The sequence below is a fragment of the Panthera tigris genome, chromosome A3, assembly GCF_018350195.1.
Source record: "Panthera tigris isolate Pti1 chromosome A3, P.tigris_Pti1_mat1.1, whole genome shotgun sequence".
Classification (NCBI taxonomy): Eukaryota; Metazoa; Chordata; class Mammalia; order Carnivora; family Felidae; genus Panthera; species Panthera tigris.
In genome coordinates, this window is record NC_056662.1 from 98,510,093 (window position 1) to 98,526,651 (window position 16,559).

General features: G+C 44.0%; 2 protein-coding genes across 4 annotated transcripts in view; one reads left to right on the plus strand and one right to left on the minus strand.

The window, feature by feature from the left end:
- SUCLG1 (succinate-CoA ligase GDP/ADP-forming subunit alpha) overlaps positions 1-10,398 on the minus strand; it is a 48,964-nt gene extending 38,566 nt beyond the window's left edge. The window contains exon 1 of one of the 3 annotated variants that reach the window (XM_042981848.1): positions 10,333-10,398. In XM_042981848.1, coding sequence (XP_042837782.1) covers positions 10,333-10,375 — 43 coding nt within the window. In that variant the 5' untranslated portion in view covers positions 10,376-10,398. Of the gene's footprint in view, positions 1-3,036; positions 3,213-3,381; positions 3,573-10,332 lie in introns of those variants that run through there. The other 2 variants (XM_042981847.1, XM_007083501.3) reach the window with 2 other exon arrangements.
- Positions 3,711-16,559, plus strand: part of DNAH6 (dynein axonemal heavy chain 6) — a 242,664-nt gene continuing 229,815 nt past the window's right edge. Inside the window, exon 1 of the mRNA XM_042981846.1 lies at positions 3,711-4,034. Within this exon, the coding sequence (XP_042837780.1) occupies positions 4,016-4,034 (19 nt within the window). The 5' untranslated portion in view covers positions 3,711-4,015. The remainder of the gene's footprint in view (positions 4,035-16,559) is intronic.

The following is a 16,559-nucleotide window of genomic DNA, read 5'->3' on the forward strand; positions in this document are numbered from 1 at the left end:
ACATTACTTCCTCATGGCTACGCTGGTACACTTAGATGAAGACCATTTCATATTTCTCAAATAGAGATTTGCTTCTCAGATGCAATGGCAACAGATACTAATATCAGAAACATCACTGCTGAGGGTCCCCTTTCCCCAACTACACTTCCGAATATTTGCCTGATTCCAAAATCAGCTTACACAACTTGGCAAACACATGAAAAAGGCAGGTGGCATCTTTGAGCAGGGTAGTCACCTCAACAAAACAACAAGGCTGCCAAAAATGAAAAAAGAATGAAAATTAAAAAGAAAAAGAGGGGCGCCTGAGTGGCTCAGTTGGTTGAACATCCGACTCGTGGTTTCAGCTCAGGTCATGATCCCAGGGTTATGGGATCGAGCCCTGCATCAGGCACTGGCATTGGGCATGGAGACTGCTTAAGATTCTTTCTCTCTGCCCCTCTCCCCGGCTTGGGCTCTCTCGAAAGAAAGAAAGGAAGGAAGGAAGGAAGGAAGGAAGGAAGGAAGGAAGGAAGGAAGGAAGGAAAGAAAGAAAGAAAAGAAGAAAAGAAAAAAAGAACACCACAGACCACAGCTTCAGAAGGGAACTATAGTGTCACAAAGCATGTACTAGTAAAAAGAATACTACAGAGTCAGAAAACCTGAGTTCTAATATCCATTCTGATATTGGGCAGGAAACTTTCTGAGTTTATTTCCTCATTTGCCAAATAAAGACATGACACCAGTTGGATTGTAAAGTTCACTTTCTGGCATTAAAATACCATAATTCAGGGACTAAAAATACTGCCTCCTGTTCCCTATTTATTCTACAAGACCCAACCTACAGGAATCCCTGGCTTGTGTTTAAAATGACCTTGTAGGAGCCCCTGGGTGGCTCAGTTGGTTAAGCGTCCGACCTCGGCTCGGGTCATTATCTCGCGGTCCGTGAGTTTGAGCCCCGTGTCGGGCTCTGTGCTGACCGCTCAGAGCCTGGAGCCTGTTTTGGATTCTGTATCTCCCTCTCTCTCTGACCCTCCCCCATTTATGCTCTGTCTCTCTCTGTCTCAAAAATAAATAAACATTAATAAAAATAAAAATAAAAATAAAATGACCTTGCATAGCTTTGTGTTTCTTGAAACACTTTACTAACTCAACTTCAAATGTGCTTATAAAATCGTTAAACTGGCTCATGGAAGAAACCTTCCTTATTTTTCATTTTATTTTCTTTCCTCACTTCAACTGGATTCTTTCCCTTTTTTCATAAACTATAAAACTGGTTTATTCTTGCTTTGTTCTTTGGGTTGTTTGGGCTCAAAAATTTCTAAACATTCCAACAGGGCTCTGGAAGACACCTACAAAGTGTTTGAGTTGGTTTTTTTTGTTTTGTTTTTTTCCTAAAGCAAATCAATATTGCAACACTTGCGACCTTCAGCACAAATGTACCCTTCAGTTGCTACTGAAACTTAAGAGGACAGAGGAAACAAAATTCTCTAGCATCTCTAGTTCTATTACTAACCTCAGAGCATAAATAAGTTCTGACCACGCTAAAAAAAAAAGTTTGCTAGGTGGAACTGTTGTGGCTGCTGTTTTACTAGTGAAAGTGGAAATGGGTTTAAAAATGTGGCCTGAGTAGATTTGGAGGATTTAGAGGGATTATCTGCACTAAACACTATAGTCTGTAACCCCTCTAATATAGGAGATAAATTAGTTTAGATCTCAGACTCTCAGATTCTTAATAACAGATTGATCACATGACTAGGATAAATGAAGACCATTTGAGCAACAGAAAACTACACCTGATGGTTTTTTAAGGCCCTGTGTAGGAAAAAAGAGCTCCCAGTTCTGTGGGCAAAGGGTTACTAAATATTGGTAAGCGTGGATTAAAGATCCTGATTCTTTAGACACTTCTCTTAAGACTCTCCTCCTACTAAGACAGCAGACCTACCTGAGGCTAGGATTTTTCAGAAACTCAGAGGAGCAGGACCCCAGGTGAGAATGACATGGCTATAATTAATCCCTTTTTCTCTTCTGCTTACAATACATTCAACTGTCCTTTAAATTATACACAAGAATCTCCAGAAAACTTTCCCAAATAAACCCAACTTTTTCCTACTTGCCAAAGTTATCTAGCCAGATGTTTGTCCTACCAGATGTGGTCTGGTTAAGGAAGTGTAGCTATTAAGTGCATACTCATCCTCCCACACTTTTGGAATGTAATCTTCTCAAGAAATGAATTAAGTCTTGTCCAATACTCAGTACAAACCGAATTAGGAGTGAAGTGTAAGAAAGGAAGAATAAAACTATCGCTGAGTGTGTATTACATCCCGGGTACCTTATATAAATTGTTTCAATAATTCTGCACAGTGAGCCCAGATTATCCTGTACTTCATCATTTCCAGGATGCACATTTTTTCACTTTTCAAGATGTTCTAAATCTGGATGCATCTGACAACTCATAATGGCATGGCACAATTTTAATTAGCAATCATTTTCTACTGTTAGTAGTAGACAAAATAATGGTGCCCCATACAAGTGATGATGTCTCACATTCATTAAAATATTATTTTCATGGGATTGGAAACAGAAATTGAGAAGCAGATTCAGAAAAGTGCCTAGGGTTACTACACAGACTGTAAGGGACTAACCAGACTTCAAATGTGATATGGTTAATTTCAAAGTCTCTTCCTATACAGTCAACCTAACACAGAGACTTTGAACACGGCAAGAATTTTCAATAGTCAGCATTACTCAAAGACTAGCAACCTTGGGTATTAAATTTTCAGGAACCGAGGAGTCCACACCGCCTGGTGGAGATACTGCAAATAGTTGGTTAAGGTACCAGCCAAACCTAAACTTCTAGGAGTCTTCTGGGCTATGCTGACTCTGGGGTGCAGAACCCAGCTTTCTGCTAAGTCTACAATCTACAGGGAAAAAACAAAAACAAAACCAAAAACAAGCGGCAGCCTTACTCCCTCTCCCCAATTTGCTGAGACATTCTTCCCCCATCTCTCAATCTAGACGCTCAACTCTCCCAGCTGAGTTCATCCTGGACCACCTCACCTCTCACTCCCAAATAGGGGCAGTCTAGATGCCGCCCCCATCCGGCCATTCATCATCGCGGGCGCTAGAGCATGCCCCCAGGTCTGCAGGGCTCCCAGACCCGAATCTTGGCTCGGCCACCCTACTTAGGCCAGCAGCCCAAGTCACGCCCCCCACCCCACAAAGCTCCAGCAAAGCTCCTTCCGCCCCAGGAGGTCCCCGACGTGGGGCCGCACTCTCGCGGCTCCCAGGCCCCCGCTGAGGTCCGGCCCCGGAGGGCCCAGCCACGGCCTGGGCCGGGACGTTGGGCCCGGCGAGGCCAGGAACTCTCGGAGACCTGGAGGAGAGAGTCTCGGCTGGACTCACGGAGGAAGGAGCGCGACAGGAGGCGGGCGGCTGCCAGGCAGCTGCTGCCAGAGGCCATGGTCGCAGTGACAGCGGCAGCGGCAAGAGCTGCGGTCATCCACCAATGACACTCCCAGGCCCCCGGGGACCTGCTAGGGGCCGAGGCTCGAAGAGGAAATGGGTGGCCATGGCAGTCGCCTAAATGAATATTCCGCCGCAGAGACTTCGCCAAACATTGGACACAGTAGGTAGAGGGGAAAAGAGGTCTCTTAACGGAGAAGAGGACATTAACTCGGCTGCTCCCCGGAAATGTGGCTTTAATTCAACATTAATTACAACGGCAGCTTAGGAAAAACCTCACGCGAGGCCGGTCGGCGCGTAGCATTGTGGGAAATGTAGTTTGGTGGCCTCGACTTGTTTGTGGTTTAGGTGGAGGAGTGCGGGAGGGGAAGCGAGCGGGAAAGGGGATACTCAGACCCAGGAGATGGGGTGGCAAGAGGAATGAAGTGCGAAGAGCAGTGCAGAACTTTCCGTATCCTTAAACCAATCTGGACCTTCATTTATCTCGGCTGGCATACGGAGAGGCCAATATTATTCCTCACCACATACCCTTGTGAGGACCTGGAAGAATTACCGATGGTAACAATGTGAGTTCATGCTATTGTCCAGTGAAGGTAAGGAAATGACGAGAAAGACCAAAAACTACCTTACTGACACTTAATTTCTTGGAATATGGATCTTTTGGTCAAACAAGCTATCATACAGCCTTTGACTAGCACTAAGTGAATGAGTGACTCTTCCCTGGGGATCCTGGAACATTGAAGTTATAGATCAAATGTGACTGCTCCTTTTTAAACAAACCGGTCATTCCTGTAAGTGGTTTAGAAGGAAACTCAGAGTCCAAGAGTCAAAGAGTAAACAGATAAAGTAATCTCTCTCCCTGCTTCCAAACATGTTCTGAGGTTCCTTGTCATTCTCATCAATAGAATTATGATAATTTACTGACGTAGTAATTACAATTTATACTGAGCTATGCGATGTATGAGTAGGATTACCCAACAGAGATTTCCCAATATTTCTTCTAGGATCCAGATATTGTCAGTCCTGGGTTGGACTTGTCTACTCACAAATCCCTCCCTTATCTAATGTGTTATGTTCTTGCGATCATGTATTTAAATAGTATCAGTGGTGGGGTGCCTGGATGGCTCACCCCACCCAGATTGATCCAAGGACTCTTGATTTTGACTTAGGTCATGATCCCAGGATCATGAGGTCAAGCCCCACTCTGGCTCGGCACTGAGCATGGAGTCTGCTTAAGATTCTTTCCCTCCCTCTACCCCTATCCACCTGCCCATCAAATGAAATAAAATAAACAGTGGTTTCCAAATAGGTCTAGTATGAAGACTCATTTTCAAGAGCAAAGTTCTTCCTAAACATTTACATGATGATAGTTATGTTTTTAGTTTTCTTTAATTGGTAAAATGCGTGATGACAAAAAATAGAATTCTGGTATGATTGTAATGAATTTTTATTCCCACAAGACACGGATTTTAGCTTGTTTTGTACACTGATGTATCCTCAGCATCTAGAACAATGGCTGGCACAAAAAGAGAACTCATTATTTGTTGAGCATTATTTCTTGAATTGACAGATAAGAAATAGCATATACATTTATTTATTGAATCCACACACAAAGTTTGATGGTGTTTCAATCATTCAGAATAACTACACCTCTGCCCCAATTCTATAGCTCATTGATAGGAGACAGTTGCAGTGACACTAACTATACTACCTATTTTTATATGCAGATTGGTTTTGGAGTCAGACAGATCTGGATTCAAATTCCCATACTGTTGTGGGCTGTGTGACCTCTGGTTTTTCTCACTGAGATGGGTATGAAAATCCCTGTCTCATAATAGTGTTGTGAGCAGTTAATGCTCTTTGTACCTTATAAACATTCAGTAAATGGTAGTTATTATCATTAAAGATAAGAACTTTCATCTTCACATGGCAGGATGATGTCTTGAAGTTCCACCAGATGTGGAATAGGACATTTGCATGTGTGTCCAAACTTTGGCTAAAGCCCCAAAGATGAGGGCAAAAGGCCATAAGTAACTCCACATTCTAAGGAGGGAAGCCTAGGAGATACCTCCCTCAAGATTGTAATAAGAGTAGGACAGAATTGTTTTCGGATTCTCCCACTCACACCCTAGCAACTCAAATAAGCAAAAGACTGGAATTCATTGAATGAGAGAATTCTGAGTCATGAGTTGTCCCCTGAGGTTCCCCTTTCCTCTCACCCCACCAGACAAGTTCGTGGCAAAGGGCTCCTTACTAAAAGGACTGGCATTAAATCAAGGCTAAATCCTTGCAGAACTGCAGAAGTTCATGAACCTACCCCAGTGTCCTAAAGTAGATCTAGTCAAAGAACATTCAGGAAAACTTGAGTTTGGATATCAGACCTAAACATAAAGCCTAATATCTGCTTCCTGTCTGGAGAACTCCAGGCAGGAGGCTGTCTAGAACAACCCTCACTTGGAGGCAGGGCATTGTTTGGTATGGCAAAATGTGTAATAATCCCATGGGTGAAATTGATGCCAGGAAAGAAAGCTGAGCTTCCCCTTAAGGATCTCCTGCTGGGACAAGGAACCATAGCATAAAACACCATGGAAGATTCCCCCCTCTCCAGGGGCAGGAGGGGGACAGTGTAGGGGAGAGGTTTCCAGGAGGTCAGCCAAAGAGCATATAACTCATCAAGATACTGTGCAGATGGGGTTCCCTAGGCAGGGTGGGAGGAGAGGAGCTACTGAGAAACCCACAGCATTCCAGAGCATAAAGACCAGAGAGAACCTCAGATCACCCCATTTAAGAGATTTTATCCAAACCTCACCCCACCCCTGCAGGAGCCAAAAGCAAGGGAAGAGGAGAAGGAGTAAAAGAAGGAGGAGTAAACAGACCTTGACTCCTTCCCAGCTGCAGTTTGTGGAGCCATAGATCGCACCAGACATTGGAGGGGGTAAGGAGCTTTGAATTAGGTATAAGATTTACATTTTTGAATTGGATTTAATGGGACTTAGAATTATTAATTTTTTTAATTAAGGCTATTTTCCCCACGAATAAAAATCCAAAAGTTACAAAAAAAATTATATAGTGAGAAATCTTTCTTCTGTTTCCCCACTACCCAGTTCTCCCAGGTTAAATCAATATTATCCAATTTCTTGTGTAGACTTCCAGATCTACTTTGCACACATACAAGCATACATATGTATCCATTCTCCTACCCACCACATCACCCTTCTGTGTTGCCACTAATGTGGGAATAAAAAGGGCCAAAACAGGACTGGTGGGGGAGTCAGGAGACCAGCAGTCAAGGTGACTACTATCCATGCTGGCAGTCCCACGGCCGTGTCTTTTTCTGCTTAATTTATTCTGAAGAACCAAGAATCTTGCAACCAAGAATCTTGACAGGTCTGAGCTAAGTAATGAGGTTCAAACTATTGGAACAAAGTCTCTCCTTTGCATTATTTTTAAGGAAATAAATCAGCTGTTGTCACTGATCTGTATACCCCAATCAGACCAGAAAAGAGAATCTGACCAAGACTCTGGTGGATTCTTTAACTGATAAAGGAAATACGGATTTGTTTGTTTTTTTTAATATATAGAAGAGGAGTTCTCGTTCTGTATTTTACCTTGATTTTAATATGAGCCCCAATTCTTCCAGGATTTCAAATCCATCTTCTTTCACCAGAGTTTTGTCTAAATTTCTGGTGGAATGTTGGGGTGAGTTGGATGAGGCAGAAGAAGCATTTGGTCCTTTGTCCGTACAGGCAGTCCCCTCATGTGCATCCTTCCATCTCATTCTCAGCTAGTGCTGTATCATCCCTTCCTCCTATTTGCAATGCTCCTCTTGGTCTGGCTCTACCAGCTATTTCTGGGCTCTTCTTAGGTGCGTGAGAACCATTCAACCCCTCTGGTGCTGTGCTGGACCATAGCTAACATCCCTGCTTGCCTAGATGCACCGTTTAACAGAATCTTGTAACCATTCTGCTTGCTTTCTCTCTCATCTGTCTCTGTCTCTCTCTGTTTCTGTGTCTCTTTCTTGAGAGCAACAAGTTCCTGGGCTATGGGCCAAATTGTCTCCCCACCCTCCAAATTCATATGTCGAAGTCCTAGCCCCCCTGATGGCTATATTTGGAGTAAAGAAGTAATTAGGGTTAAATTAGGTAAATTAGGGTTAAACACCAATATTATTAGTGTTCTTATAAAAAAAATACAAGAAGGGTGCCTGGGTGGCTCAGTCAATTGAGCGTCCAGCTTTGGCTCAGGTTATGATCTCACAGTTCATGGGTTCGAGTCTCACATCAGGCTCTGTGCTGACAGCTCAGAGCCTGGAGCCTGCTTCGGTGTTTCCCTTTCTCTGCTCTTGTCCCACTAATGCTCTATCTGCCTCTCAAAAATAAATAAACATTTTTAAAAAATAATTAAAAAAAAAAAAAAAAAGAAATACAAGAGAGCTCCCTCTTTCCACCATGTGAGGACACAGCCAGAAGGCAGCCATCGGCAAAGTAGCAAGAGAACTTTCACCAGGAACCAAATTGGCCAATGCCTTGATTTTGGACTTTCAGTCCCCAGAACTGTGAGAAATTTCTGTTGTTTAAGCCACCCAGTCTGTAGTATTTCTTTATGGCAACCTGAACACACAAATACACCCTGCTTCGTGTATCCCTTAACTCATTTTGGTGATTCTTTTGACTACTCACCTCCCTCCACCTTCAAGTAGGGGGACTTGGGGGGGCGGGATCAATGCCTAAGCTCTCCTGGCTCCCTGCTCATTTCCTAGCCTGGGATCCTTTTCTGGTCTTGGAAACATTAACTCACATTTTTGGTCCAAATCTAAGTTGTTTCTGCCATTCTCAGGGACTTTGAGATACACATTCCTTTCCTGGGGGCAATTGAGAGTGCCAGAAATAAATTGGTAAGGGGAAGGAGTAGAAATATTTAGAAGAGGGTCAAAGAAGGAGCTACTGGAAGGAAAAGCATCAGTTAATGTTACAGATTACCTCCCTGCTGCAATCTGGGTGCCCCAAAGCTTTGTGTGTATTCACCTAGGCAGTCTGACTGCCATGTGGAAATGGAACAAAAAGAACCTTGTCTAGTGCCTTAGCTCAAGGTGCTGTAACAAAGTACCACAGACAGGGTAGCTTATAAACAACAGAAATTGATTTCTCGCAGCCCTGGAGGCTGGACATCCAAGATCAGCGTGCCAGCATGGTCAGGTTCTGGTGAGGGTCCTCTTCTGGGCTGGCCCTTCTGTAGCCTCACATGGCAGAAAGAGGACAAGACAGTGCTCTGAGTTCCCTTTTATAAGCACACTGATCCCATTCATGGAGTTCCACCCTCATGACCCGATCATCTCCCAAAGGCCCCACCCCCTCATACCATCACATTGGGAAGTAGCTCTCAACATAGAAATGGGGGTGGGGGGGGGAGCACAAACATTCAGTCCATTGCATCTTGGACTAGTTCTGCCAACTTCTTTATGGGCACAAAACAAAACAAAACTGCCAGCCTTCCAAAGGGAGAAAATCTTCTTCATCTTCACTGGCACAAGCACACTCGAAGAGAAACATATTGGAGCCAAGAAAGGCTGGGGCCTCTGGGGCTGATGAGCCAGCCTAATCCCTCAGGCTCCACTATAGGTGTGACTAATTCCTTCATAAAACAAATGTAGAGTATAGGAGCTTGCATCCTTCGCCCTACTTTATGGAAGATGGCACAACACAAATCAGAAACACTTGACCTCAGACACAGCTCCAGCTTTTGAAAAACTACAAGACATGAGTCACAAAGACTGGGGATTATTTTCATCTCAAGTGCAGCTTCAAAGAGAGGCAGAATCACACAGCACAATTCTAAGAGCCAACTAACACCACTGGCCGATTTGAGCGGAGGCAGACTCTTTCCCTCTCCCCTTATAGGGGAGAGCCAGCTTAGCTGTCTTGAGGACAAAGAACTTTCTGAAATGCACTTGCAGGGTCCTCCTGAAAGCTTATTACAGTTCTTTGAATGATCTATCCACTCAGCACCTGCAAAGGGGAGGTCTCATCTGTGTTAGATCCTCACAAGAATGTCAAGAGCTTCGATCTCTCCTTTAGAGGAAGTGGTTTCCAAACCTAATTTCTTTTCCCCATACTTGATCCCTGTTGCAGATTTGGTGCCCTGAAAACCCTGTGCAAGAGTATGCTGGGGACCACCTCCTACAGAAGGGAAGGGAAGAGAGCAAAGTTGGAATGAAGGAGAGATCCAGCTGTGGTGCGGGTCCAATAACAGAGTCTTGGCCAATGCCCTTCAGAATCGCCCTGAATCGGGCAAGATGGTCAGGCTTCTATAACCCCACATGGATTGTCACCAAGGTGTGAGTAGGATCGTGGCTGAGGCAGCTGTTTGCATTCAGAAAATTCCTGAAAGGGTTGGGAGAGCTGAGAGACAGCTGAAGAAGACTCTCAACCAATAGCACTCCCAGGTAGGAGGGCGACATGTCCTTCATTGAAGGAGACACGTCCTGCATCTGGGTAGTGCATCACAATACCCACCGGATGCCCCTTTCTGGGAGAAAGTCTGATAAGAAAGCAAGAGTCAGTCCTCAGCAAAACCATAAAGAAGACAGCTTGGTTTGAGTGTCCCTCTTAAGATTCCCCTTCTTGTGAAGACTGACTCCTTTCCTTTTCCCTAGAAAGCCAGTGCTTTCATGCTGCCCTGTGCTGGATCCCGCCATTTTCTCACCACCTCTAAGAATTTCTGCAGACATTGTCCTGTTTCTCAGGGATTAAATACACTAGGACTTTGCTTCTGTCTCTCAAATTACAGGTTTCTTGTGCATTTTAACAGAGATCACCTATATCTTCACACAAATTAGTGATTCATGTGGAGAATTTCTGGAATTATAGTCAGGAAAGCTGTTTTTCCACCCACCTCTGCTCCTTCTCAGATAACTTTCCTTCTTCATCAAATACATCTTCTAGTTCTGTGTGTGTGTGTGTGTGTGTGTGTGTGTACTTTTTAATTTTTTGTAGCAGATGAAAATCCAGGATACCAGGACAGAACCAGATTCCATGAGATTCTGGAATGTAGCTGAAAACATTGTGACATTGTTTCCCACCCTACGGTCTAGTAGAGGGGCAAAGAAGAGTCCCAGGAATTAGTACTAAAAAGAGAAAAAAGCCCTGGGGCCCCTGGAAAAGAAAGGAGAGGGATCTTAGGATGCTGGTTGTGGCCTGAGAAAGGACTCCAAGGTGGAAGAGAGGGACCCATGTTCCTAGAAGACAAAGCACTCCACAAAAAACAACTCCAACAGCTACCAAGTGATGGCATCTCTAACTCAGGCTCCCATCACTCATCTGTGTTCAGCATTTTCATTGCCTGGAGCTATGAAAGCCCCTTTTTCATTGGGGTTTCACCTATTTGTGGAGTAAGTGGCTAGTGTTGGGCTTTGAAGTCCAATATGACCTGACAGAATTTGAAAAGATCTGCATGGACTCAAAAGGATGCACACCTTTCAATCCATTGTCTAACATGCCTTCCAAACTGTTATTTCATTCTCTAGAAAGATGAACCTTTATTTAACTTTCTTTCACAGTTAATACAAAAATAGTATACTTATTTATTATAAATTTTGCAGATAATTTCTACTTTGTGATCGATTCTTTTTGATATCATCCAAGTTCTCCAAGGTTAACACATTATTTTTATAACCAGAAAAAGAAATAATTAGCAGTTTTGGGTTTTTTATGAATGAAATGATGTGATTAGGACCCAGACTCTTAACTTACAGACTTTTGTCTGGTAGAGATGTAAATAGTTTCTATTCAGCAGAAAACTCAACCCTAAACTGTATGGTATCATTGCCCCGTTGGATATTTCCCAGTTCTATATGTCTCTTGGAAATCTCTGTGCCTCACATTTCTCCCTTGTAGGTAGGGATAATAGTACTTATCTCATAGGTTTGTTGTGTGCATTAAATGAGACACTCCATATAAAACACTTGGAGAAGAGTCTATAATAGTAAACAATAAGTGCTGCCTGTTATTATTACAGACTCATTTAACTGAAAAATCTAGGGCATATCCTTCAGGTATGGCTCAAGTAAGTCACGAGATCTTGCATCCTCACAACTCCACCCAAATCCTTCACTAAGAGAATGCTTCTGTCTTGGCTCCTCTACCAAGAACATTGGGACTGACTGTTTGGAAAGACTCGTGTACACTTGTCAATGCAGGTGCCAGTGGGGCGGGCAGCAGCAGGCAGCAGGTGCTCCAGGCAGAGGCAAAGACACAAGAGACTCCATTCCCTGGAATCTGGGTCCTGCTATCATGGATTAAGACCCTAAAATCCTACACAGCCCCAGTAGCCCTGCTTATTTCTATTTCATCATTTTTTTTTAACATTTGTTTATTTTTGAGAAAGAAAGAAAGTGCGAGCAGGGGAGGGGCAGAGAGAGAGGGAGACACAGAATCCAAAGCAGGGTCTAGGCTCTGAGCTGTCAGCACAGAGCCTGATGTAGGGCTCAAACTCACAGACCGTGAGATCAGGACCTGAGCCAAAGTTGGACGCCCAACGGACTGAGCCACCCAGGCGCCCTTCTACTTCATGATTTTAGGCTAAGACTGTCAAGTGCTTAATAGCAGTTAACATGGTATCTTTCCTTAAAAATGATTCTCTATGCATTAAATTTTTTTTTTTTAAAGGGGGACATCTGGGTGGCTCCGTTGGTTGAGCAACCAACTTCAGCTCAGGTCATGATCTTGCAGTTTGTGAGTTCAAGTCCTGAGTCAGGCTCTCTGCTGACAGCTCGGAGCCTGGAGCCTGCTTCGGATTCTGTGTCTCTGCCTCTCTCTTCCCCTCCTCTGCTCATGCTCTGTCTCTGTCTCTCTCAATAATAAATAAACGTTAAAAAAAAAAAAAAAAAAGATTCTCTATGAACTTAGTCCAAAGACAGGCAAGATGAAATGGTAAATAGGAAGGAAACAAGATTTAAAATGAAAACAAGTGAAAATACCCTCTACATGTTCACCCAGTTCTGGTGAAGGGGACCCAGCTCACAAACATATAGAACACAATATACATGGGCTTCACCATCAGACAGTCCAGAGCCCAAATCTCTGCCCTGGCACCCACAGCAGTATCACCGATTCCTCATTTATATGTCATGAAGCTCAAGGAGCAACTCATATGCTCTGCTTTCTTCCCCATATGCAGGAAACAGCAAGATCAGACATTCAGGTCTACCTCTCATTCTGTTCCTCTGAATGTTTTTTTTTTTTTTTTTTGATGTTTATTTTCTAAGAGATGGAGAGACAAAGTGTGAGTGGGGAAGGGGCAGAGAGAGAGAGGGAGACACAGAATCTGAAGCAGGCTCCAGGCTCTGAGCTGTCAGCACAGAGCCTGATGCAGGGCTCGAACCCACAAACTGTGAGATCATGACCCCAGCTGAAGTCAGACAGTTAGCTAACTGAGTTACCCAGGCACCCCTCCTCTGAATGTTTATGACAGTCTTAAGGGAGCACAGAATGATCCAGATGGCTCTGTTACTCTGACAGAAATAGGTGACAGCAGTCCAGGCTGTGGAAGTCCATGTTCTCAGGCAGCACTGATTGCTAAGCCCCCCTCTCCTACTGAGCAGTGCCACAGTGACCCTGGAGTACTGGTTCAATACTAGTCCATGTATCTACCACCTTGCAGATCCATCATCCTCTGTTTCTGGTGACCCACACTTCCCAAACAATTGTCCCTCCTTTACACCTGCCTGTAAAAGTGGTCACATCCTGTGATCCCAGGTTGGTCCACCCTACCCATCTAAGGGAAGCTGTTTTCAAAGGTTCCCAGGTGATTTCCTGCCTCTGCCGTGACACGGATGGCAATTTCTCTTGCTAAAGAAGAGGAGAACCCCCCCCCCCACACACACACAACGTACACCCACATATACATTCACAAATTTAATTTCTGGAGAGTATCCCTCTTGTATGGCTTCCACAAACCATACATTTTTTTATATTTATATATAAAATACAGATCATAACACCTACTTCCCAGGGTTATTATAAAGAATAGAAGAAACAATACATACCAAAAGTACATTGCACACTTCCTGACACATAAAAGCTCCTTGGTGAGTGTTAGTTCACCTTCCCTCTGATCCAATTAGTTACCTTTATGGTGTATTGACAGCCAAAACAAACAAACAAACAAACAAAAACAAAAAGAAAAAGCTGACATGTAAGTAATACCTCTGAGTGAAATAGATGACCAAAGTTTTGGATCTTCCTGAAAGTGAAATGAAACCAGATAGGCAGGCACTTAATGTATCAAGCTATTGAATACAATGAACTCATTTTTAAAAAAAGATAGACAAAGAGGGGCACCGGCTGGCTCAGTCGACGGAGCATGTGACTGTTGATTTCAGGGTTGTGAGTTCAAGCCCCATGTTGGTTGTAGAGATTACTTAAAAATAAAATCTTTAAAAAATAATAAAAAGAGAGAGTACAATCTGTTGCCCCCGAGGAAGCTGAAAGCAGGTTGTCTTCCTAAAGCCTTAAATCCACCTGGGGGATTTGCCCAGCTCAGTTGTCCTCACTCATGATGGGCAGCAACCCCAGATTCACAACTCTGTTTTTTTCCAACAACGACTGTCTTGAGGCAGCCCCTTGGGGCAGACTTGAATGTCTCTCATCAGGGTCTAGCAGATGTGGCTCTGAATGGCACTCTAAGCTCTGCAGTCAGTTTGTTCTCGTTGTCGGAGGGGATCCCAGTGTTCCAAGAGTGTGGCTTCGGTGTAGGGCTTGGGAGACCTTCCATGCCTCCCTTTCTAACTATCCCTGCAAACGGGACTCAGGTCCCCAGGAGGAAGCGGTTAAAAACGCGGGTGTCAGACAAGGGGGAGGTGGCGAACAAAGCAGTGAGGTCAACAGGTTTTATTTAATTCCATTTTATTCTGAAAGTTAGACCTGGGGAAACAAAACCTCTCTGTCACAAAAGCAATATAGGAACAAGAGTAAAGAGAAAGGACGTGCCCTGCGTCATATATTTAGTGATCAAGGATCAGCACACGCATCTCTTAACCTTGACTCCACCCTCGCCGAGTCAAAGCAAAGCTGGAGCCAATAGGAACCACTGGGGCATTCGCCCAGGGATGCTTCTTCAGGATCTAAGCTATCAGAATCTCCTAAATGAGGCATCTCAGGAATTTGTATTTTTAAAGACCTCCCCCGATGATCCTCATGTAGTCCCTGGCATTTGGCAACTCTCTGCTTTCTACCAGTAGTGCTTAGGAGTCCGTACCTGAAGCCTTGATTACACTCCTATGCCTGTTGCATACTACAAGTCAACAGTGCCAGCAGGTGCTGAGGACAACAGAATGTTGCAAAGAGAGACTGTGTTTCAAAGTATTTACCAATTGGGAAACAATTAGAAATTGGCTCAGTCATGTTGGGTTGGTCAATCTCTCTCTCTTTGCTGCCTATGCCCCTGCCCCCGCTGTCCCTCCCCCCAACCATATACAGTCATCTAGCATGATCACAAGAGAATGACAAGGAGGACAGCAAATTTTTTAGTCTTTTTTTTTTAACTTTTATTTTGAAAGAATTATAGGTTTACAGGAAATGCAATGATAGTTCAGGAGGTGGAGGATACATTGCTACCACTGAATGGTGGTGAAAGTTCCGGCTTCCCACTTAGCCAATTCTGACCCCATCCAGGAAAAGAGGGGGAAGGGGTGCCTCATTACTGCTGGGTGGGGACGGAAGTCTAGCATCCCACATGGCTTTCACTGATACCCTTTTGGGGGAGGAGGAGCTTTATTATTACTGAGTCGGGATGAAAGTACCAGCCCTCCACCAGATCTTCTTGCAGGGGAAGGGGGGGGTGCACCTTGAGATAGTATGGAAGTTTAGGTCACCCACTTGGCCTTCGTTGACGGGTGGGGATGGGCCATGTTTTTTTCCATGGTGTTTGGCTAGGGTAGAGTGCTGTCTTCATCTGTTCAGAATACTATAGAAGTATACCATAGACTGGGTAGCTTATAAACAAGAGAAATTTATTTCTCACAGTTCTGGAGGCTGGGAAGTCCAAGATCAAGGGGTGGGCAGATTCACTGTCTGATGAGGGCTTACTTCCTGGTCATAGACAGATCTGTCCCTATGTTCAAAAATCTTCAATCACCATAGGATAAATGTTTGTGAGATACTATGTGCTAAAAAAAAAAAAGAAGTGAACACTGATTTTGCACAGTATCAACTTGGTGAGATAAAGTAGAAAATATTTTATCTTAACTGCTAGCACTTATCCCTGAGGTCTCTGACTTCACCCCCAAACTCGCTTTTCTGCCTCATTTCCCTTTACAGACATTAGCTTATCCTACACACATCTTTACACTACTGCACCTCTCAAACATTTCCTAATATTTTCACAATTCTGTGAATTGTAGCCCAATGCCTTGAGAGGTCATCAGTGGGAAATAAGCCTTAAATGGAACCAAGGTAAATTTGAAATTTAAGGAAAATGTAAGAAGCCATTGAAGTCTCCCCCCCCCCCCCCCCCCCCGCCCCGGGACCCCAGGAACTTCGATTCCTGAGGCTGCCCTTTTCCAGCTATACTTACCCCTCAGCCTGCAGACTGCCTGTCTGTTACTTACTACACCTCAAGCTTCCTGCTGTTTAATCTGCTGTCACCTAGGTACAGTTGGGGGAGAGGAGGGAGGGGAAGTGCACACTGTGATTGCCCAAGGCCTTAATCTGCCTTACTACTCTGAGCTGGAAAAAGTATGGAAAGGGCTTCCAAAGAGAGGTACCTAGAGCTTGAAAAGTAGCTAAATTATCTTGTCTGCTGGTTAATAGCTAACTGGCTTGCCTCCTTTATTGCCCATGCAGACTTGGCTATCTTCCAGGTTTGCATGGCTGTTTGCCTTTCCCATGCAAGAAAGGAGTTTTCTTTCACGGCAAATGCAATTTAAGAACAAAACATTGAGCAAAGAACAAAGATGCCAAAGGAAACCGGTTCTACAAAACTATCTGGACTCAGTGGTCGAGAAGGAATTTAATGATTAGAACCAATCGATCACTCATTCATTCAACAAATATTTATTCAGGATCACCTATGTGTCTGGACCGATGCTCAGCAGTGAGTTCAATGGTGAGCAAGGAGGCTTT